The following is a 21,785-nucleotide window of genomic DNA, read 5'->3' as shown; positions in this document are numbered from 1 at the left end:
AGTGACTGTAATGAGGTCACTTTGATGAAACTGGACGTTTTCCATGTGAAACACAATTTATCATCATTCACATGCAGATGTTTATCAGAGGTAATGCTTATCATGCTCATCATGTGTTAGCATGGTAATGTGCTCGTAAGTACTGAGCACATTACCATGCAGCTGAGGCTGATGGGAATATGTCATTCGTTTTTTCAGGTATTTGGTCATAAACAAATCGAACAAATTAAAATTGTGAGCTGGTGATGACGCTGGTGGAAATGTTAAGTGACCACCAGTTATGAGAACTCCTCCCAGGGGAAACATGAATATTTGGATCAAACTTCGTGGAAATGAATCTGCATATGTAGTTGTGGAGACGTTTCACTCAATACTAGTGCTAGAGGTAAAGTCAGGAGATCAACATAGTCATTACAATATCATGACTGTATCTACAGAATTCTATGCAAACCCATCTAGAAGCTAATGAGATATTTCATTGAATAAGTGTCAACTCGGATTTGCTGTGAGCACTAGCGGAAAAATTAGCAGATCACCAAAATTATCGCAATTCATCCTCTGGGGACCATGAATGTCTGTACAAAATTTCATGGCAATCAATAATTGTGGAAACTGTTCATTAAAAAAATATCGACCTCAAGGTGGTACAAAAGCATAAGTCAAGGGGTCATTAGTATTCCTCCTGTGGGGACCATGAATATGCAAAATTTCATGGCATATTCATTAAATAGCTGTTGAGACGTTTCACCACAAAGATTCAAATACTGACATGGTCATCTAGAACCATGGAGCTATCGTGGCTAAAAATGGAGCTGAAGGGGAAGAGTAAAAGTGCATCCACCCGATAAACTGAAACATGGCAGAGCATGCACACTTCAACTGATCAGCTGTTCTGCATTGGACTGGACCATTTGCTTTAAGCAGGTGAGCTGACAGAAACTGGAATCCGGGCCACTGTGAACTTTTGCATACATAAAAGCACAATCAAGGATGCTGCTGAACTCCACTTGTTTTTGCAGGATATCCTGAACAACACAATGTATTTTCCACTTGGCTGAGCATTTTGTAATTATGTGACAATGTTCCACGTAGGAGTGAAGCTTCATCTGGTCCAGCTGATACAACGTTAATCTAGTGCTGAAATTTACATCATTAACATCATCATCATCACCATCATCATCATCATCATCCTCCACGGTGCACAGTGCATTGAGAGGTACATTTCCCGAGACTGCACTGACCCCTAGTGGATTGTATAAATATCACAAGTGTCTGTCTGTCACTCTCTCCTGGTTTCATATGATATATTTTAGAATGTGCGTCATTTTCTATGTAAAATTGTAGCCTGCAATAATGTGCAGGAAGCATCGTCTCACCTGCAGAGGCAGATGTGACTTGTTGCACAGTGTCGGTGGATGTGTGCCCTGTGCAGCCCTGCCCCGGAGCCAGCTGCTGCGGGACGCCGAGAATCTTTACCCTGCGGAAATTCCGCGTTCAGCGCCGACCAAACACCTCCCCGCCCCGACCGAGACCAGCCGTGAACGTCTCCCCAGGTAGCGTGGAGTGGATCTGTAAAGTGCTTTTAAAGGTTTGTTTGGTTTGTTGTTGTTTTTTTTTTTTTCCATGGGAGAAATGACGGAGCAAAAGAAGTTTTCTGAAGTTATTACTCAGATATTACAAGAGGCGCCAGATGCCAGAAAACATCTGGCTGATAACCAAAGCAACCTCCTCCGAGTGGCAGATTACTGCGAGAACAATTATCTCCAGGTAAGTAAAGCTCATAAAACGCATCACAACTGCTTTAACAGTATAACTTTCTAATACTGTCTTTTTTTTTACTGTCTAGTTTTTCGAGATTTTGGATCATTTTACTATAAAGTTTGTCCTTTTTTTTTTTTTTTTTTTTTTAATTCTACAGGCAGAGGATCCAAGCAAGGCTTTTGAAGAAGCCAAGGCTTTGGCTACCCAGGCGCTGGCCAGTGTGACCTACCAGATTAACAGCGTGGCCAGCACTGTGCTAAGACTGCTGGACTCACAGGCCATGCAGATTAAAGCTATGGAGTCCTCTATCAACCTGCTGTCGCTGGTGAGGAACAGCTTTCACCTATAACACATCTGAGGACATAGTCCATAGAAGACGTTTGACGAAATGGTTAAATAATGAACAAATGAGTGTAGTCGGGGTATTTGATTTCCCAAGAAAGAGTTTAAATGTTTAAAAGTAATTGCACGGCATTGCATAATTGCATGGCATCCAGAAAGATCAGTATCATTGCATGCAAGTCAAATGAAAATAGCCAGAAGTGCACTTAACTGTGTTTTTTTTTCTGTCTTGTCGGTCATGCATGAACTGTGCACAGTCCCTTTAATCTGCGGTCAGTTTTGTTGCTCTGCTCCATGCAGGCTGCTTGTTTTATTTTTGCCATACAGTATCTTGAGAGGCACTTTCCAGGGAACCGATTGATGTGAAAATGGAGTTCTTGTGCGTGTGTTGGTTGAGGCTCTTCACACTGTGCTCTGCTCCAGGCTGCAGCGATCCACCATGAGAAGGTGGCAAGGAGAGAGATCGGGGTTTTTACAACTCCCAAAAACAAGAGCCGCTCCAAGCTTATGGCCCCGCCACCTTCAGGCATGGAGCCAGAGAAGAGCTACTCAAGAGTGCCAATATCATACTCCATCTTGGACTCCATTGGACACTGTTTTCAGGTAAATTAGATGCTAAACTGAGAGAGAAAATTGATCACAACACACATCTGAAGTTAATTCCCATTAAATTAACCTGTAGAGCGCACAACACGGCCCGTTTTCCATGGTGTAGTACCGGTGTTATGTCTGTGTACCAGTGTGATATACAGTATGGCTGACTGTGAAGCAGAGATGTGCTACACCCATCCTTTTTTCACTTTCCTTCATTTTATCTCCACAGGTCGCTGAGCAGCAGCCCAGGAAGAGAGCAGACAGCATACACAGCACTGCAGACACCTCTGTGTATGTAGACGCTGCACAGTTAGTCTCATGTCTTTCTGTTGAATAAAAGACGGGAAACAGGGTAAACAGCTACCCTGACTCTGTTCAGAGGTGACAAAATCATCCTGCCACCACCTCTTAATCTTACTTATTAACACGTTATGTGTTGTTCGCTTATTTGGTATGAGAAACGATAAATAACTTGTTCTGTAGTGAGCTTTAGAAGAACTGTGGATTTTGTTACCTTTGGACAGAACTACGCTCGTGGGTCTTTACATTATGCTAAGCCAACAGGTTCCTGAATCCTGGATCTTTTATTCAATCAGTACATTGTGGTTTCTTATGTTATCACCTTTCTTAAAATTGATCCCATCCGAGCTACTGGTCTTGCTGGCATAACCGTATCTATACCTGTGCATTAGAAGACTGAAGTGGGAAAATGGCATCCTTCAAAGTTTCTCAAGAATTATTTGTATTTGAATGTTGGATGAATATTTAGTACATCAGACAGGGAATAAGAACATTGAAACTTGTATTTGTATTTCTTTGAAAGAATAGTTTTGGGAAATACACTCATCAGCCTCTTTGTGGAGAGTTAGATAAGAAGTTTGATGCCACTCTCACATCTGCGTGACGGATATGAAACTGTAGCCAGTTAGCTTAGCTTAGCATGAAGAGTGGAAACAACAAGCATGGCCATGTCCAAACTTCTGAAGCTGACTAAATCACGATTAGTTTAGTGTGTACAAAAACCAAAGTGTACAGACTGAATGTTGTGGTTTTACAGGGTGTTGTGTGCCTGACTATTTCTTGGCTCAGACCAGCTGCAAGAAACTAGGAGAGACTCCTGGCCGGAAAATAGTCCAACACATAACCTCCAGTATAGTGGTGAATTGTCATTTTTACACTTTGGTCATTAAACTGATAAAACAAGTGATATATAATCTGTTGATTTTTGAGGTGTAGATGTGTAGGTAGGTGGATTTCCCTACTTTTGGTCAGAGGCAAGTTAGCTGTTTCCCCTTGTTTCCAGTCTAGGTTGTTACAGTGTTAAACCGTGACATATTTACTGTATGTACAGATGTGGGAGTGATATTAATCCTCTCAGATAACTCTCCGCAGAATTCCTTTAAGAGACTGTAGCTGTGTCACTGTCGGGGTGTCGTCATTGCTCATCGTAGCTGAAGGTCTATATTCTGTTTGTCATGTGTGCAGATCCAGTCTTGGCATCGCTGTGCCTCCGCCATCAGTCCCCACCTTCCAAACTGTCAGCAACCCCACCAACGACAACCTGCCTCCCCCTCCCCCTCCCACTGCTGGCCTGGACTCCAGTATGCCTTCTCCTCCACCCCCACCACCTCCCCCTTCCTCCATGGACACTGGCCTCCCCCCTCCGCCTTCTTTGACCTCACCCACATGTCCCCCTCCACCCCCGCCTCCACCATCATCAGGCGCTGGTCCTCCTCCCCCTCCGCCTCCGCCTCCGCCATCATCAGGATCTGGTCCTCCTCCCCCTCCGCCTCCACCTCCGCCATCATCAGGAGCTGGTTCTGTTTCTCCTCCTCCTCCTCCTCCTCCTCCTCCGCCCGCACCAGTGTCAGGAGCTGTGCCCCCACCTCCTCCGCCACCCCTTCATACTGGCACCTCTGGTATTGTGCCACCACCTCCTCCACCACCTCCCCCTCTCCTACATTAACGAACAGTATAGTTCATGCTAAGGGGTGATTTTAGTTGCAGCTGGGGCGCAGCAGTTACTGGTGTGAGCGGACGTGCTGGGTGCTGACGTGTGAATCATGTGCAGCATGTGAAATATTCCCGGGCCTGTTTTGAGATCAACATTGAGCATAAATAAAAGCTTGAAAACGTGCGTGTAGTGGTTTAACCTTGAGCTACTTCATCTGTGTTGAATGACGCAGTGTGAGCCTCAAATGATATTTTTGCAGGGACAGAAAATCCTCCTTCAAAGTGAGACCTTCTGCTGTGTTGAGCGCTGCTCTGCTGAACATGTTTCAACAACACGTTGCCTGCATTCCTAAGTAACAAGCTGAAACAGGGATTCTTGGGTTTCTGTGTAATCCTCTTTTTTTTTTTGCCCTGTAATGTTATTTCCCTTCCTTATTACATCTTTGTGTTAGTACTATGTTTCTTTATCATTAAGAGTCACCTTCAAAGCCAGCAGCCTTTAGCCCGACACTGTCATACTACTGCGTCACTGGCTATAGTTCTGCTACTTTAAACAGGTCAATGAGACTATAAAATGTTTGTTGCAAGTCAACACTCATCCTCAACCTTCGCTACATGACTGGCACTTAAAGGTAAGCTTTATTTTCAACATGTAAAATATCAGATCAGTCAGGAGCAGCTTATTCAAACTCGATAAATCATTTGCTTGGCTGTGTTGTGTTTAATTCTGCCCAGTAAGGCCTGAGACGGGAGAACCAACCTGATCACGCAAGGCCCATTATTACATGTTCATCAAAAATGGAAAGGAAATATCTCGCTGCTGATCCGAATTCAAGCCTATAATCTTACATATAGCAACAGCTTTCATTTTGAACTGTACTGTTATGTAGACAAAGTTGATCTCCTGTGTGAGGGAGAACAAAATGTGCTGTTTGTCAGATGAAACTTCCAGCGCAGTGCCACTTTCACACAAACAGTAATTATATCTACCTTCAGACATTCTGTTTCGTGTCGTGCAAGTATATGAGCAAAAAGCTACCTTTGACCTTTCCGCGGGTGAATGTATTGCAAAACTGAACACTGGATTGCATGACAGACAATAAAAGAGTCACAATCTTCAGATGTAAAATCAGATTTGTCCCTTTGAATAACAACAAATCTTGTTTTTTCATTTTTTCATTTTCCTCAGTCTCGAAACCTGATTTAGAGAAAATAAAACGGCCATGATTATTTATCATCTTTTTGCTGAGTGAGTATTTCCCTCTGTTCACAGCATGTTAATTTGACTTGTATTCCTCTTTGAATGCATGTTGTGTATATATCTAAGCTGTGCATTCATTTCAGGATTCCCCTATTGCTTTTGGGTATCACTCTGTGGATTTTGTGTTGCCGTTATGCAAAGAAACGCAGCGAAAGGGAGAGCTGGCCCGTGAGCGCCAGTAGCACTTCTTCTGTATACATCATCCCCATATGTGAGGAGGAGCGAGAGGACGAGGAAGTAGTGGACGTCAACGAGCCATATTCTCAGCCTCCACACAGAGACCCTCCCATGTACAGCTCCAGAAATATCAGTCCGCCTCCACACAGGGTGCAGCACTGTTTGGCTCTTTCATACATTTATTGATCACATTTCATTATGAGAACGCTCAAATTGGTTAGACATGTAGTTGGCTGTGTGTTTTTTTGTATCTCAAGATAAACTCAGTGCAAAGTGTCTTGAATTCTGTCAGCAGCAACCAAACTCCATGAACTGTCTCCTCTCTTTTCCAGCTTGAGCCACCATCGTACACAGAGCCTCCACCATCGTACACAGAGCCTCCACCATCGTACACAGACCCTCCAGCTTACTCAGAGCAGCCCTGATCACTTCAGTTCAGTTTTATTTGTATAGCGCCAAATCAAAATATACATTATGTCAAGGCACTTTACAGGGTAAGGTCAAGACCTTATATTATTATAGAGAGAAACCAAATAGTTCCCGCAAAAAGCAAGTACTTGGCAACTTAACAGGAAGAAACCTCCAACAGATCTGGACTCTGCCTCAGGTTGAGAGGGTCCTCCTCCCCGTCCTCTTCCTCTGCTTTAAATCTGTGCTCCTTTTTCGTCATGGTGCTTCTGTAACCTCACTGTCCCTCTTACTTTTGCATACATTTTATTTTCAGTAAACATTCCCAACTTTTTTCTGCAACCACAAATCTTTTCTACACTTTCTCTTGCACAGTTGCATCACATCTTTTCAAAAGGTGATTTGCAACCACAGACTGTGAAAACCTTTCCGAACATTATTAACAACCAAATATTTTTTTAACCCTTATTTGAGCTCATATACGTGACAGTCACATATATCTGGTTATATGTTATATGTGTATAGGATGAATCTACCTTGAAACAATCCATTATGTGGAGAGGAGTATCTTTATTTGCTTGACAGAGCTACTGAATCATATGTATCATATGTACAGTTTCCATTCTGTGACAGAGGTGAGGTAAAATATTTAAGTATGGGCACTAATTGATCACATGTTTTAATAAACTGTGTTTGTAATTTATAATTTAATTTAATGTATAGTGTTTGTAATTTAATTATGTAATTATCTAATTAAAATTGTAAGTATGTAATTAAATTAACTTATACATGTAAGTTTATTAAAGTAAAAAGTTAATTTAAGTAAAATCCCACTTGAGATACATTTTCAGTGTCCATTTTTGTTTTTCTAAAAATCAAAGCAGGAAGATGGGCTTCATTCCACATAGTGCTAAGAACTCAGCAATCACTATCTAGGAGGAAATATAAAATTTGTTGAATATCATGACAAAGTTTGTATATTGCTGGTCTAATAGCTGATCTCCAGAGTGATTCCCTTCAACATGCACAAAAAATATGCAAGACGCAGAGCAGACTTTGAAGTCCTGTGTCTTTAAATAAGACAATAATGCTGTAAAAGCTCTTCAGGTTGTGCACTTCCCTAAGTGACACATTATCTTTTGATAGCGACCCACAGGTCAGCACAGTTTTTGTATGTTTTGGATTATTTGATAAGGTAAGGCCTCATTGCACTGTAAAAAAAAATGATAAGAATACAGTTTTCGTATAAATCTGTGTCATCAGTTTGATTTGTGTTTAATTTATGTGCATTCGCTGATTTTTACTTAAAAGTTTATATGAGCTACAGATTTATAGGATGAAGGTTCAACCGTCTGTTGTTAAGCTCAAACAATATAAAGTCAAACATTACGCTGGTGACTACATGCTGCGGCTGTGCAGCTAACCAACCTGTTGTTCACAGCTGAGCTGTTTTCAGTAGTTTTTAAAATTGGATTATCGTTCTTACTATAGGTCACAACCTTGTGTTTGGTCATTTGATACTTCATAAAACTGTTGCTGTTAGTTTTGATAAACAGGGATGTAAAGGTTCACACATTGGATCCAGTGACATCAGCTCACATCCACTGATTTTTGTCAATTACATGCTCAAAGACTTGTATTATTCTACTGGACTGAATATTAGTATAATCTGATACTGTAGATGCTTTACTGTCTTGTTCATGACTAGAAACTAATTAAGAACATAATTTCTTATCATCACTTATCACTTATCATTTCAAATATGTCTCACTGTTAATGAAAGTCCATATTTCACATAAGTGTATTGTTGTTGATTTTGAGCAAGATCACACAAAAAATTTATCTGCAGCACTACATATCCATTTTTTTTTCTCATAGTAATGTCAGCAGGTTGGCATAATCAGAGCCATGTCTTCAATGCTGAGTAGCTTTGCATATATGTAAGTAATCAAAGAAAGTCAAGAACGAATTTCTTCACGTAAGACGAGACGTAAAATAATTAAGTCTTTGAAATGATTGAAACATGTCCCTAGATTCCCAGTCGTGGTGGTGTCCATAGCTGTGGTGCTCCTCTGCTTCTATCTTCAAGCAAGACAGAAAAGAGCAGCGTATGATGTCACCACACCAACGACGGAAGATGACAACACGTCTTCAGTGGTCCAAACTATTTCTTTGGAGGAAGATCAATATTACGACATATTCCCTCCTCCCTACAGCACTGTGGATCAACCTCCTCCATACTCACTGGTGTGTGTGCCCTCACCACAGTCAGCCACTGACACACAGATTTAAGCAATTGGCCTATTGTTCAAACATATTGCTGACACATAGGTGTATCATCTACCTCAGTTACGTAAGGCCTGTTGTTTGGACCTTTGCCATTATTTGTATTGTGTCACACAAAAATGAACAGTCATACAGTCATTTAAAATCCTTCATAGTTTGAAAGAACCATATTATGGCTCTGTAAATGTACGACTATTCCCCTATCAGCACGACTAAACTCTAAAAAAGATCAACACTTGTTAAAGGACTACTCAGATTTGGGGAAGTGAACACTTTCTTGCCTAGACTTAAATCAGAAGATTGATGTCAATCTCAAATATAAAACACTGGTAGCAATTTCAAAATGTGTTTCTATAGGCTAAAAACAGTTTTACGTTGAACTTTCTCTTTCTCACAGTTTGACCCCAAGCTGACAAGCGTTTGGCCAGGGGGTGCGCCGCCGGCCTACGAGATGTATCCAATAACGCTGCCTCTGGCGCCTCACTGGACGACACCCACAGGACCTCTTTATCCAACCCCATCAGCCTCACCCACCACCTCCCATGGCCACCTACAGCCTCAGACCCCCACTGACTAAACTCTGAGGACACACCTTGTGTTGTTTCTGCGTATTTTGAAAAGATAGTCTTGCAATTTATTTAATATGTTTTAATTTAACTTAAAAATTAGTTTGCATTAATATTAACTGTAGACAATGAAGCAAGTTTCTGAACATTTTCGATTTTAATTTTTATATGAACACCAAAACTACAGTGTACGTAGTTGTCCAACTGCATCTACTCACTGGCAGAATCATCAAAGCACCAAGTGTTTCTCTATGTTATACTATATATTCTTTATTACAATACAGTACTTACAAGTTTTAGGGAAAATAAAATAAATATTAAATAAGTTGCCAGTATTATTTTTTTCTAGTTTCTAAGAAGGAACAGTGACAGAAGTGAAATGTTCCATGATGAAAAAATAGTGTTTCCTTGGCTTTTGAACCATATTAAGGCAAAAGTAAGTATGAACAAGCCACTGATAAATATTTTTACTATTTGTGCTTCAAAAAAAATTGTAATAACTTCCATCAGTTGTCCAAACTGTAATGTTAAGTAATGTGTTTGCCTTCGTTAAACAATCAGTGCATACTGTAGGCTACTTCTTTAGTTTTTTACTGTTTTTTTTTTTTTTTACTAGGGTTGAAGTGTTTTTCAGTGCTACAAATAAAACTCCAACAGAATCAAGCAGACAGTAGTCAGACTGTGATCCATTTGCTGGATCCTCAAACAAACCAGAAGCTTTACCAGCACAGGAAATATAAAACATAACCAACATTAAAAAGGAAACAAGACAAACTGAGACTGCAAGATTAATCCAAAATGCCTCAACAGTTTTCCACTGCTCTCACTGTGTTTTATGTGCACATACATGTTTATCAGTGTGTGTGTGAGGAGATGTATTGCATGTGTGTATGTTTTTGTTTGTTATTATCTATTGCTGTTCGTTTTTCAAATGAGTGGAGACATACAAGATAAAGCACATTTCTGAACACATACAATCATACCGTATGGATCAAATGATAAAATAGAGAGAATTTAATACAAATGTGACATTTGGTATCTTTCCGTCACCAATTTGTCCTACCGATCCAATGTAAACATTACACTACATAAAGTATTTAAGATCTGGAAAGGCTAAAAAGTTTAATGTCCTTCAAAGAAAACCTCCAACAGAGCACTGTTATCTGCAAAACATACGCATTACTCTAAGTCTATTTCAACGTTTATGATAACACACACACGCTCACTCACACTATTGCACTAAACCTCATAAGCAACTCAAAATACCTTCTCAACAAATATCAAGAGAATTATTCCAATTCAGACAAATAAAATACAACTTGACATTAGGCTCAACAGAGGAACACGAAGTTTGTACAAAAATGCTCTACATGAGGCTGGTCATTTGTACTGAAACATAACGCTCATCCCTTCACAACAGGCCTCCACCACCAATGACTGCATGGACACAGCGCCTGTGAGGCTGCCAATGTTAAATCGTCCTCCGACCTTTGACCTGCGGCTCTGGCGCTGTGCCGGTGGGCTCTTGGTGACTTTCAGAAGACCCAGCTGACAGGCACCCACTGCTGCTCTGTTGACAGTTTCTCCAGTGCCAGCCGTAGACTTCGGAAAGCCGCCTCCAGGCCGTCGTTTACGATGCAGAGGTCAAAGTAATGTCCATAGGCTCTCTTTATGCGCTCACTCTCGTCCACTGTCCTCTTTAGTTCAGAGTCCTGTCGGGAGCATGTCAGGGGGAGGTACAGGACAGTGAGACGTTTAGGTGAAAATACATGTAATGAGCGGGCAATTACTTAAATAGAAGAACAGAGTAAACAGTGAAATTGGTGTACAACTGAAATCAAACTAATTTGCATAAATGTAGCATTCCTGCACACTGAGTAAATGAAATTACACATTAGTTTTTAATACAGTGAGCTTTCTTGTGCAGAATTTCAGTGCAACTTTTCAGGATACAATGTGAAATATAAATATTTTGTTTCACTGAAAAGATAGGATGATTGGGTTTTAAAGGACATTCATCTTCTTCATAAGAAGACTGATATCGCTATCATGTCTGTACACTAAATATGTGACTGTAACAGCTCCAGGAATTTCATAGATTCTCCACTGTTTGTATGGCAAATGGTCCGGGCCGACAAACAGTCCCACACATAACCCCCATAAAACATCAAACTGTCATTTGTACAGTGTTTTTCGTTTCAGTTTTTGAACAGATTTAACAAGGAGGATATATCGTGTTAATTACTGAGCTTTAGAGGTGCTAGTAGGTGGATTTTGTTACCTCTGAACAGAGCCCAGTTAGCTGTTTACCCAGTTTCCAGTCTTTATGTTATGCTAAGCTAACCAGCTGCTGCCTGTAGCTTCATGTTTACTGTACAGATATGAGAGTCTTGAAGAGAGAGAGAAAGTCTTCAAGTATTTCTGCCATAGTGTCTATAATGAGCTATTCCTTTAAGAGATCACACACTGACCGTTAACTGTTTTGTGACCACTCCTGACTCGATCGCTGACCGGTTCATGGCTTTGAGAACCTCAAAGTCTGGGGCTTCAATGAACACAACATAGGGCAGGAACTCTGACGTCCGCAGGACTTTTAAAGCCTTCAGTAAAACAACAACAACAACAACAACAAACAAACGTATATTAGATGTATTACAATCCCTCCATCACTGCACAGCAAGCAATGGGAAAAGCTGAAACACATTTATAAAGCTGAGAAAGTGATTCAAATGCAACTGCAGGGTCTTCATCTAACAAATCCATCAAGCTAATGTGTATAAATAAGATTAGTTGAGTGTTTGAAGCGAGTAATGCTGATCATTAGGAAATCCTTTTTGATAAATATTGATGATGCCCTTAGCCTGAAAACACTTCAGCAGCAACAAGCTGTACATAATTAGTTTGAATATACATTCAATAAATTTTATACCTCACTCATTTACAGTGGAAAACCTGACAAGTATAGATCGAGGAAGAACAGAAGCGTGGAAGGAAGTGATGGAAGATAAGAGTGTGTGTGAGCTTCCTCTACCTGTGGGTTGACGTCCAGGATGCAGATCTTTCCTGTTTCTATCACCTCGTGTATGGAGTTGATCTTGGTCCCATACAGGTTCCCGTCATACTCGCCATGCTCCAAGAAACGGCCATTTTTAATGTCACACTCCATTTCGTTGCGGGTCATGAAAGAGTACATCTGGCCATCTCTCTCATCCACCTTTGGTTTTCTAGAGGTGACTGAGGGATACAGAAAAATCCAAACACAGAGATGGATCCGTATCTATGTTAAACTTATCCCAAGATACAGCACAAGGATGAAGTTCTGTAATTTGAATACTTTGATTTGGTTTAGGTTTGATTGTTGCATAGAGCAAATGCTAGCAGACACTAACAGGTAGAAACCGCAAAAAGAAAGGATGAAAAATGTGGTAAAATTTTTGAAATAATTAAAACTCTATTTCAAATCAAACAGTGAGACACTAGAAAGACATGAACTAGGGAGAAATAGTAATGAAGATGACAACATTAACACAGTGTGCAACAAAGGCAAAGTACTGTGACAATACAAAAATAAAACCACTGCATGATACTGAATGATGGATGGATTCTGTTTGTGGCTTAGTGTTATGATTAATGGCTTCACTCACAGGGGATGGTGGTGCCATACCGCTGTGGATCCGACACCAGCAGCTTGTTCTTCAGACTGCGACGGCCGACTCCCTGCGCGCCAATCAGAACCAGTGTCTTCCTCCTGAAGGGCGGGACCTTGGCAACCTCTTCATAGATCCGCAACTCATGCCGATCAAATTCTAGCAAGAAACCAGTAATGACTGCAATGCACGTCAGTCCAGTCCAGTTACACTCACACAAACTGTGACGTTATAGATTTTTCATACCTGCGTTCTTGGTGGTCAAATACATCATCTTTTTTTTCTTCTTGCCCCCCATCCCAGCACACAGAGGACCTGAGACAGACAGGAACACACAAAACACAATAAAACCTCCAATGCTGGTGCTCGTCCTGCATCAACTTCAGCAAAGTCCCTGTTAAAATGATAGACTATGGTCTGCTGGGTCATAAGAGTTATAGGGACACAACACCACTAGGTGGCACTGTGCAGCAACACTGATTCGTCCGTGCAACCATTCTGCTGCCAGAGGACACCTGTGACTAGGCGATCTGCTGACCGTCTGTTCACATTGGCACATTATTATTATCATTATTATCTCTTGTGTACAAAGATGTGCACAGAAACAATTATGAGCTCAGTTGTTAGTTTTACATGATGAAATTTAACTCAACAAGCTGCGGCGAGTAACAATTGTGACAGTGCACCTTAAAGCCAGAGTGATACTTACGATTTCCTCAATTTATGAATTTGATCAACAATTTCCCAACCTCACCATCCAAAAATATTCTGTTCAAATGTTTTATTCAAACCGAACTCGTAGTTGGTGTAAAATGTGAAACACGTGCAAGCGGACAGATGTGTCCTTCCCAGCTCCAAGGGCAGTACAGTTGTGCTGTCATCTTCCTCTCCTCCACAAGTGAAGGGCACGCGGCTGGCTCTGACTCACCACCTGTTTTGTTGCCGCTTAGCACCTTGCACAAAGGAAAAGAGCCTCTATTCACTCCACATCTCAAAGCGGATGATTATTGATCGGGCTTGTATTAACGGCAGTCTTATCACCACTCCTCAATCAACGCTGCTTCTCAGGGAGGACTGTTTGTGAATGTCAGGCCCTGCAGCTTGATAATCAGCAGACTGGATCAGGCCGCCTGAGTCACGCCGATGCTCATTTCAAGTTCTCCGGTGCTCACTGATGGAGCAACAGACTGGAGAGGTGAGAGGAGGATGAGCGGCCAGCGCCAGATGAAATGCTTGTATGAAACGGAGAGGAACAGATGCTGTCTTTGTTGCTAGTGTGTTTGTGCAGCGAGGAGTCTGTGTCGAATCTGCATAATGAGAAGTGCCTCTCTGCTCTGCTGCGTGCCGCTGAGAGGAGTACCTGTGGTAGCGAGCTCTAGGTCTCTCTTCACAAACGCTTTCCTCTTCTCCTCAAGGAGCTGGCTTGGAATTAGACCTGCGCTGCCTCCCTCTATGTGACAGGCCTACGAGGGGAACACACATGCACACACACACACACACAAAAAATGTGTGATCATGTTAACACAGACAGAAATATTGCCGTGTTAACAATAACAAGGTTTGGGTGGGGGTGCTACGCTGACCTGCCACCAGTTGAGGTCCTCCTGGTTAAAGATCTGCAGAATGTCTCCACTGCTGAAGCTGAGCCCTGCCTCCTTGCAGGGAATCAGGTTATCATGAGATGGGTCGTAGTCAAAGTGACACTTCACGAAGGCCTGAAAGCATCAATACATTGAAGAGAGGAAACATGTCAGTAAAACATCCAAGTTAGACTAAATACATACATGCTTAATGGGAAAGACTTCTGCTGCTTCTGCTGTGGTGTGTGTGACCTGTGGTCGGTGGATCGTGTGAGTAAGTGTCCATCACGATGAAACAGCCTTGCCCACTTAAAGCCTGCTCCATCTCTCAGATGGACTTTGCAGACATCTCAAGGTTTACAGGATTCAGCTCATAAACCAAACCCTGCATCCCAACCCCCACTGACAGGACAAGGAGTCTGAGCGACAGACGGAGGGAGAGAGCGAGGGAGAGGGAGAGGGATAGACACAGAAATAAAAAGAGAGAGCGCCAAAATCTGTAGCCATGGCAACCATCCCCTCTTCCCCTTGCACTTGACGCCTTTTCTCGTACTGAACTGATGCATGAACATAAAAAAAAAAAAAAAAGCCTGCCAGCCCTTACTGTACTGTGTGTGCATCTCATTTCCCCTCTAAGGACACGATGGACAGACACACGTGCGCACACACACACACACACAGACACACAATCACAGTCTCCATCGGCCAAAGGGAGCTGTCAGTTGAGTTTAGTTACCATGCGATGGCCAAGCTCCAGGCACGAAACATAGACAGCTGGATTACATTCAGAGAGAACTTTTGGGAATGTCTAATCATCGCAAATCCTCACACAGAAAAAAATCCACCTACACAGCTCTTAACTGTGTGAGCATCTCCAAACCACTCTTTAATATCTCTGGCGGACAGCGTTTTCTAACTGTTCAAGTAGGAACTTTGATATCCAGAGCTGATACCACAAAAAAAAAAAAAAAAAAAAAGGAAAACTAAACACCTGCACACTCTGGTTTCACAAAGCAAAAGTCTTAAGACGATAAACTGGAGACATGTCTGCTTACAGAAAGTCTGTGCCTTTTGAATTGCATCGAGAAGAAATGACTCAGAAGAGGCTCTTTTCAGTGAATTACCCAAAGAAATGGGAGGGTGTTACGTTTTCTTACATGAAGGCAATTTGAGAGTATTTCTGCAAGATTTGCTGCTGCCCTCAGTTTCTGCAGGTCTCACCAGAGCAGTGGGAAAAAAAACACAACTGGAACATTTCTGTTGTCAAACACAATCATCCCAGCTCCAGTTTTGATAGTTTTACATGCTTTCATTTAAATTCATGGATTACACTGCTCCTCTACAGGCTGAAGGGATCCTCTCATCTCTTGGGCAAAAGAATGACTACAGCAGCGCAGGCAGCTCTGTGCGGCTGTATTTAAGCACAGTGGTGCTTTGAGCTAAACGCTAATGCTAGAATTGTTATGGCAATCTATCCCGTTAGTTGTCGAGACATTTCATTCAAAACCCACAAATGTCATCCTTGCAGGCGCTGGAGGAAAAGTCAGGAGATCGCCCTAGTGAGAAGGACACATCCTCTGGGTGCCGTGGATATCTGTCTCCACATTTCCTACAGTGATGGACTCACACTGCTAGCGTGGCTATGACTGAATTCTTATCCAGTGGAAAACTCATTTTTTCTGCCCCTGGAATTTTGGAGGTGAATTTTCTTCACTCAACAGCAAAATACACTTCAAATACATGTAGAAACTATGCTAATAATCCTAGCACACAAACCCTCTCTATATCATGTCTTGTAGATTATTTTCTAGTATATTTTGGTCTGGAAAAAGGAATTAATTTAGCACAGCTTCTTCAAGTTCGACTGTTCTTTGGCTGAGACCGATCAGTCACAGAGCCTTGTGCCCAACACTTCTCGAGCGGTACATACATCCTCTGATGTACTCTATCCTCCCATCCTATTGGCAATGCATCACCAGGCGAGATAACCCTTCTATTTCCCCTCACTGTAAACTGGGTCACATTTTCACTGTGACTTGCCTCCTCTGGCTTTTAGAAAGCTAGTGTTCATTAGCTAGCACAAAGCTACAGTATGACAGCCAGAACAGCAAGTACTTTTCCCTGTGTGTTTGTCAGCTGTTAAAAAAACACTGTACTGAGTAATCTCCTACAGACATTTTATCATGCAACACATTTTCTGTTGTGAACTTCATGACAACTGGACAAAAGGGAAAAATAAAAAAAAAGATCTATTAGAATAGACTAACTGCTGCTTCATGAGCTGTCTGTGGGATTTTTCTCTCTCTCATGGAGCCCTCCAGTTTTGATCCACTATGCATATGCAGAAAATTACTCTGCATTTGGATACGTGACAAAACTGAAATGCAGGTATTTTTGCCAAATAGCCAATGTCATCTACGATGTCCTGCCTTTGAATTAGATACATGAGTTTTGGCACGGCACACAAGGTTAAAGAGTGCAGGGAGGATGCCAGAAGGGGCGGTGAGTGGTACTTATTTACTGATGAAAATGAAAGTATCCTTTCAAACTAATCACAACCTTTTGTTCAATATTTATCTAACAATGTCTAATCAAAAATGCATTCAGCTTTGAAAGATTGTGAGATTCAATGTGGAAAATCACAAGGAGTTGCACACAAAAGTTTTGAGCTCTGCGTTTCCATCATCATGGACAGATTTTTACACATTTAAGACTCTTGGGGTCTTGCACACAAATGAGAGTGGGATGAAGTGCGAGACTGACAGGTGATAGGTATGACACTGGCAGTATCTGGCACCCATCACTTAATAATTGCATTTTCTCACTCTGTGTTGTGCTTCTATTGCATTTGATCTTTTATATTTGCTTCATCTTATTATTATTATGATTAGCTGCTTAACAATCTGTGTAACTGTGCAGATATGAAGCACAGTACGTTGGGGTGATTTGTGTGTCCCTCTGACTGACCTGTCGTGGCGTGTGCGGCTCCTGGTAGCTGGGCAGGATCTTCAGCACCACACTGCCACTGGCCTCCTTCAGCATCTCCTGGAGCACTTTGGGATCGTTGCCCACCTCCTTGCCGTTCACCTCCTTGATGATGTCACCCACATGGAGCAGACCTTGCTGGTCAATCATGCCACCGTGGAGGATCCGGGCAATCACCAGCTCGCCACTCTCAACTCGAAACGTCACTCCCTGTCCACACAGACACAGTTGAAATCCAAAAATCGTTTAGCTAACTAGACCTGATCAACAGAAATTTAAACTCTGCAAAAACAATCACAGATGCTGGCTGCAAAAATATCCAACTGTGCCATTATGAAGACCTTTAGGCTTAAATAAATATGCACCTCACGGTGTATTTGCTGGTTTGACAGGTATCCAAGGTTATTACCATCAGTCGGTGCTGTTGCTCCTTATTTAGATGAAATATAAATTTAGATTTTGTGGCACAGGTGACTTGGTTGACATGGTGACAGCAAACCTCAAGTTGTGTGTCTAATGACCCTTCAGAAACCTATGACTAACTCCACAGACAGGTGGCAGAGAGCTTAAGGGTGGAAACTGAGAGAATAGAGCACATGGAGAAGTTGGAGTCTAAGGTATAAATTAACATGTCAACCTACTGCAAATAAATCACCTTTATTCTGTGCTACATAGCAGTATAAATCTGACTCAGTTCTCCTTTAAACAATGCTACAAAATGATCTAATCTCACTGAGTGCATGTGCTTCTCCCAAGACACAAATTTAGTTTACAATTTACAGGAGGAGGCTCTGTCCTACTTTAATGATTACAATGTGGAGTTTCTTCACTGAGACTTACCAGGTGCTCACCAGACACCTTACGGATCCCCACCATCCTGACTGCATCTGGGGGCACGGGCTGGTTGTTGAGAGCTGCGTCCATGAAGGAGCAGGGGCTGGGAGGAGGAGTCTCATAGTTTTTGGATGCCACAGAATCATGGGTCTCCAGGAGGGACTGCGAGCAGAAGGACAAGTGACAAAAACACTGATAATGATGAGGAACATGCTATAGTTCACAAATCAGGTGGTCTTGCTCTCGTCTGTGCAGAGCTGCTGTCAGACAGTGCATGGGCTGAAATACAAAAACTACTGTAGCTCCAAATCAATTCAATCCATGCTAGCGCAGCATGCATCATTAAGCATGAACATCACTTTGAAAAGTAATTAAAGGTCTAGCCTGAATGACTGTTAATTAAAGCTACAGTTTTCTGCTAGACATAAGCCCTGTTCTCCAAACCTGGAAGTGGGGCTCCTTCAGGATGCGGACCAGCTCGTCAGCTGCCGAGCTCCTCTGTGCGAGCGGGCTGAGCTCCTTGAGGATGTCCTGGACCAGCTCCACGTTGTTCTCCCTCACTGCCTCGAGCTTGGGTTCCTCAAATCGCTCATGGGCCTGGGATTTAATGAACAGAAAACAGATGTTACTTAGGGATACATGTCCCATCACAAATGCCAGGATTAACTGATTTACCTGATAGCCTTGTCTTGGCTTTATGGGTTATAAATGCCATTGTCTTTGAAATTTCCACTAGTTCACCTTTTCAGTGAGCAGTCAGTGCATCTAGCTGAGATATAATGAAATGTTTTCTGACTTCTGCAGGTCTGCTTGATTTGATTCGCTAACACAATAAAGGGCACAGCAGCAAACAACAAAAACAGCAACATGAAACTGAGCCCCCGCTGAGCACACAGCCTGCACTCATAAATCCTGACTGAAAGATACAGAAACCGAGAAAACTAAGCACAAACTGGAATCAAATCTTTTGCCCCTCAGGTTTTTTGGCGTGTGCTGTGAAGCATCAATATTTCAGGGAACATTAATTTTTGCTGCTGCCAAGGACAGAGGAGTCTGTGCTTATTGGACACGTCTTACACACCTCTGGCACACATACGCAATGAGTGAATGGATCCTTTCCTGTCTGTTTTTGGCTCATTTTGGATCATGGACCTGGATTCTGGTTTTTGTTATTTCTCTAAAACTTTTGCAACAGAATTATACTAATTACAAAATATTTCAAAAAAATTAAGTATTCTATTCTGCAATATGAAAAAAAATCATGTGCAAATGAAATCATTTACAGTAGCACTATTTGCAACTGCACACCAAGTGATTTTGTATTTGTATTTGAAAATCCACATTGTGAGGCGATCCCACGGAGGATTTGTCTGGTGGGACTCATACTACTCTGGCAGCCATGATGTTTGTTTGTTGAGGAAGAGAGGAAGAACCCCTGCCGATAAAACACACACACGAACACGAACAGATACACAGATACTCACAAATGCATGCATTTACACACTTCCGCACACAAATCCTCATACGTGCTTTAGTACACATATACTGCACACACAGGGACACAAGCACAGCGCACACACCCGCACAGACAAAGTTATTTGCACATGATTAGACCCTCACACAGGGAGCTCTTCAGCCTTGATCTGAGATACAACAGCAGGACTTTGCTCATTTGGTGTTTTGGCAGAGTTCTTTGTAACCTGATGGAGCAAGCTGTTGGTGTCTGGCCCTTGGGAAACCTGCCAGCATGGACACTTTGCTGTATGATTATATTGCTTTGAGAGCCTTGGACATGACCTAAAAAAATATTCTGAGGCCTGTGTCTGTTTTGACATCACTTTTAATGTGTTGAAAGAAATAAAATGACTACGTAAAAATGACTGAGATAAGCATGTTTTGTTCAGTCCTATTTTGCATTAGTATATCTGCATGCGGCAGTTTCAGGTTGTTGATGTGCAGTCTGTCACTGATATCAATTACTCAACAATTATTCCGCCAAGTTCTGACATTTTTTGGCTTTCAAAATTCCCTATCCATTGTAATACCAGTACTACTAATCTTCATCCTCTCCATCTAGACATTTTAACTATAAAGGCTAATGAGTTCTGCTGTTCCTAAGGCAAAAAGTGAATGACAGAGCAGGGTTATAATTATATTTTCCTTCTCCTTCAGATATTTCTGATGAATTATTCTGGTTTAGGAAACTAGTCTTCTCTTCTCCATTACAAAAATGTAACATAGCTTCATGTGATTACAAGCCACTGTAGCTGAGCAGCATTTTTTTTTTATCAATATAGCTGCCACTGGTCATGAAAAATTGATTATTTGTTTGTGTTGTAGATTTAATTTCAAATAAATAAAAGTTCTTGAATTTTAATACATTTGCAAAAAATCCTAGAAACATGTTCTCACTTTGTTATTTTGGGTTATTGAAGGATTGACTGGGGAATACTGGCAATTTTATCCATTTAAAATTAAATCTACAACCAAATAAAATGTGCAAAAAGTAAAGGAAATATGAATACTTTGTGAAGCCACGGCAGATATGAAAACCTGAATTCACGAGGAATAAAATGATAATCAAATCAATACACTCAAGGGTTTTGCTGCCAAAGCTTACTTGGTCTGGTATGACCCAGGGTTAGATCGATATTGCAACTGGCATCACAGATGATCAGGTCACTAAATTCATGAATCTTCTCTACTTGAGCTGCTGTTATATTACACTGGAGCATGAACCATTATCTCCGAATTGACACCTGTTGCCATGGTTATAAATCCACAGAGAGAAAATGAAAACAGGCTTTGTTGTACATGTATAAAGCAGTATCATGTACAGCATCATTCAGGAGCATCTCCGCTTGCTTTGGTTTAGGTGCCACTTCATGCAGCCCCTATAAAGAACAGCACACGTTAACATTATTATATACTGTATATTAACAACATTTTTCTTTGTGTCTTTTAGTCCATGCTGAGCTTTGACTGCTACGTTTGTCATGTTTTAGCCTGCTTCATCCTTCCATTCGTTCTGTCCAGTTGTTTGTGCATGCATATTCTAATTTTGTGGTCGATTCAGACCTTGCCTCTCCCACCGGCCTGCCTTTCTTGCCAGCGGTGTCACCTGTCCTCCTCCTCCTCCTCCCTACTCATCAGCTCACATGCTCCCCATCCCCTCATTAGCTCCCTGGTATATAAACACTGGTCCGTTTCCACTTATTCTCTGCCTTGGTCCATTTTCCTAGAATTGTGACAACATCAGATAAGATGTACTACAGAATGTAAACACAAAGCTTTTATGCATGATTTCTGTTTCCGCACTTTTGGCTAAATGTGAGGAGCTGGCAGGAAATGGGACAATAATTGTCAGGATTTGACCGCTCTGCACACAGTA

At 41.6% G+C, this 21,785-nt stretch overlaps 2 protein-coding genes and 1 long non-coding RNA gene across 5 annotated transcripts in view; 2 read left to right on the top strand and 1 right to left on the bottom strand.

Moving 5' to 3' along the window:
• The first annotated feature begins 1,297 nt into the window (after positions 1-1,297).
• On the top strand, positions 1,298-4,834 carry abi3b (ABI family, member 3b). Its single transcript, XM_071462609.1, has 5 exons — positions 1,298-1,767; positions 1,919-2,086; positions 2,527-2,706; positions 2,927-2,988; positions 4,183-4,834. The coding sequence occupies exons 1-5, from the start codon at positions 1,624-1,626 to the stop codon at positions 4,661-4,663; spliced, it is 1,035 nt and encodes a 344-aa protein (XP_071318710.1). The 5' UTR covers positions 1,298-1,623; the 3' UTR covers positions 4,664-4,834.
• A 3,286-nt stretch (positions 4,835-8,120) lies between these two features.
• Positions 8,121-9,942, top strand: LOC139608649 (uncharacterized). Its single transcript, XR_011685067.1, has 3 exons — positions 8,121-8,436; positions 8,530-8,743; positions 9,180-9,942. It is a non-coding gene; the product is annotated as an uncharacterized lncRNA (long non-coding RNA).
• A 24-nt stretch (positions 9,943-9,966) lies between these two features.
• The window catches only part of mpp2b (MAGUK p55 scaffold protein 2b), a 39,288-nt gene continuing 27,469 nt past the window's right edge, over positions 9,967-21,785 (bottom strand). For all 3 annotated transcript variants that reach the window (XM_071462607.1, XM_071462606.1, XM_071462608.1), the window contains 10 exons: positions 18,839-18,991; positions 18,401-18,556; positions 17,543-17,770; positions 14,579-14,710; positions 14,356-14,458; positions 13,242-13,310; positions 12,993-13,154; positions 12,380-12,582; positions 11,820-11,948; positions 9,967-11,060 (listed from right to left, as the gene is read on the bottom strand). In XM_071462607.1, the coding sequence (XP_071318708.1) occupies positions 10,884-11,060; positions 11,820-11,948; positions 12,380-12,582; positions 12,993-13,154; positions 13,242-13,310; positions 14,356-14,458; positions 14,579-14,710; positions 17,543-17,770; positions 18,401-18,556; positions 18,839-18,991 (1,512 nt within the window). In that variant the 3' untranslated portion in view covers positions 9,967-10,883. The remainder of the gene's footprint in view (positions 11,061-11,819; positions 11,949-12,379; positions 12,583-12,992; positions 13,155-13,241; positions 13,311-14,355; positions 14,459-14,578; positions 14,711-17,542; positions 17,771-18,400; positions 18,557-18,838; positions 18,992-21,785) is intronic.

Source organism: Trachinotus anak, unplaced genomic scaffold (assembly GCF_046630095.1).
Source record: "Trachinotus anak isolate AG129_WGS33_773 ecotype Australia unplaced genomic scaffold, CSIRO_AGI_Tana_v1 ptg000025l, whole genome shotgun sequence".
NCBI lineage: Eukaryota > Metazoa > Chordata > Actinopteri > Carangiformes > Carangidae > Trachinotus > Trachinotus anak.
The sequence above is the reverse complement of the archived record's forward strand: the minus strand, read 5'-3'. Positions and strand labels throughout refer to the sequence as shown.

Excerpts from the sequence above, each read along its gene's own strand:
- abi3b (XM_071462609.1), top strand. The coding sequence starts at position 1,624 with ATGGGAGAAATGACGGAGCAAAAGAAGTTTTCTGAAGTTATTACTCAG. Across the intron at positions 1,768-1,918 it reads GCGAGAACAATTATCTCCAG|GCAGAGGATCCAAGCAAGGC; the intron begins GTAAGTAAAGCT and ends TTAATTCTACAG. Across the intron at positions 2,707-2,926 it reads CCATTGGACACTGTTTTCAG|GTCGCTGAGCAGCAGCCCAG; the intron begins GTAAATTAGATG and ends TTATCTCCACAG.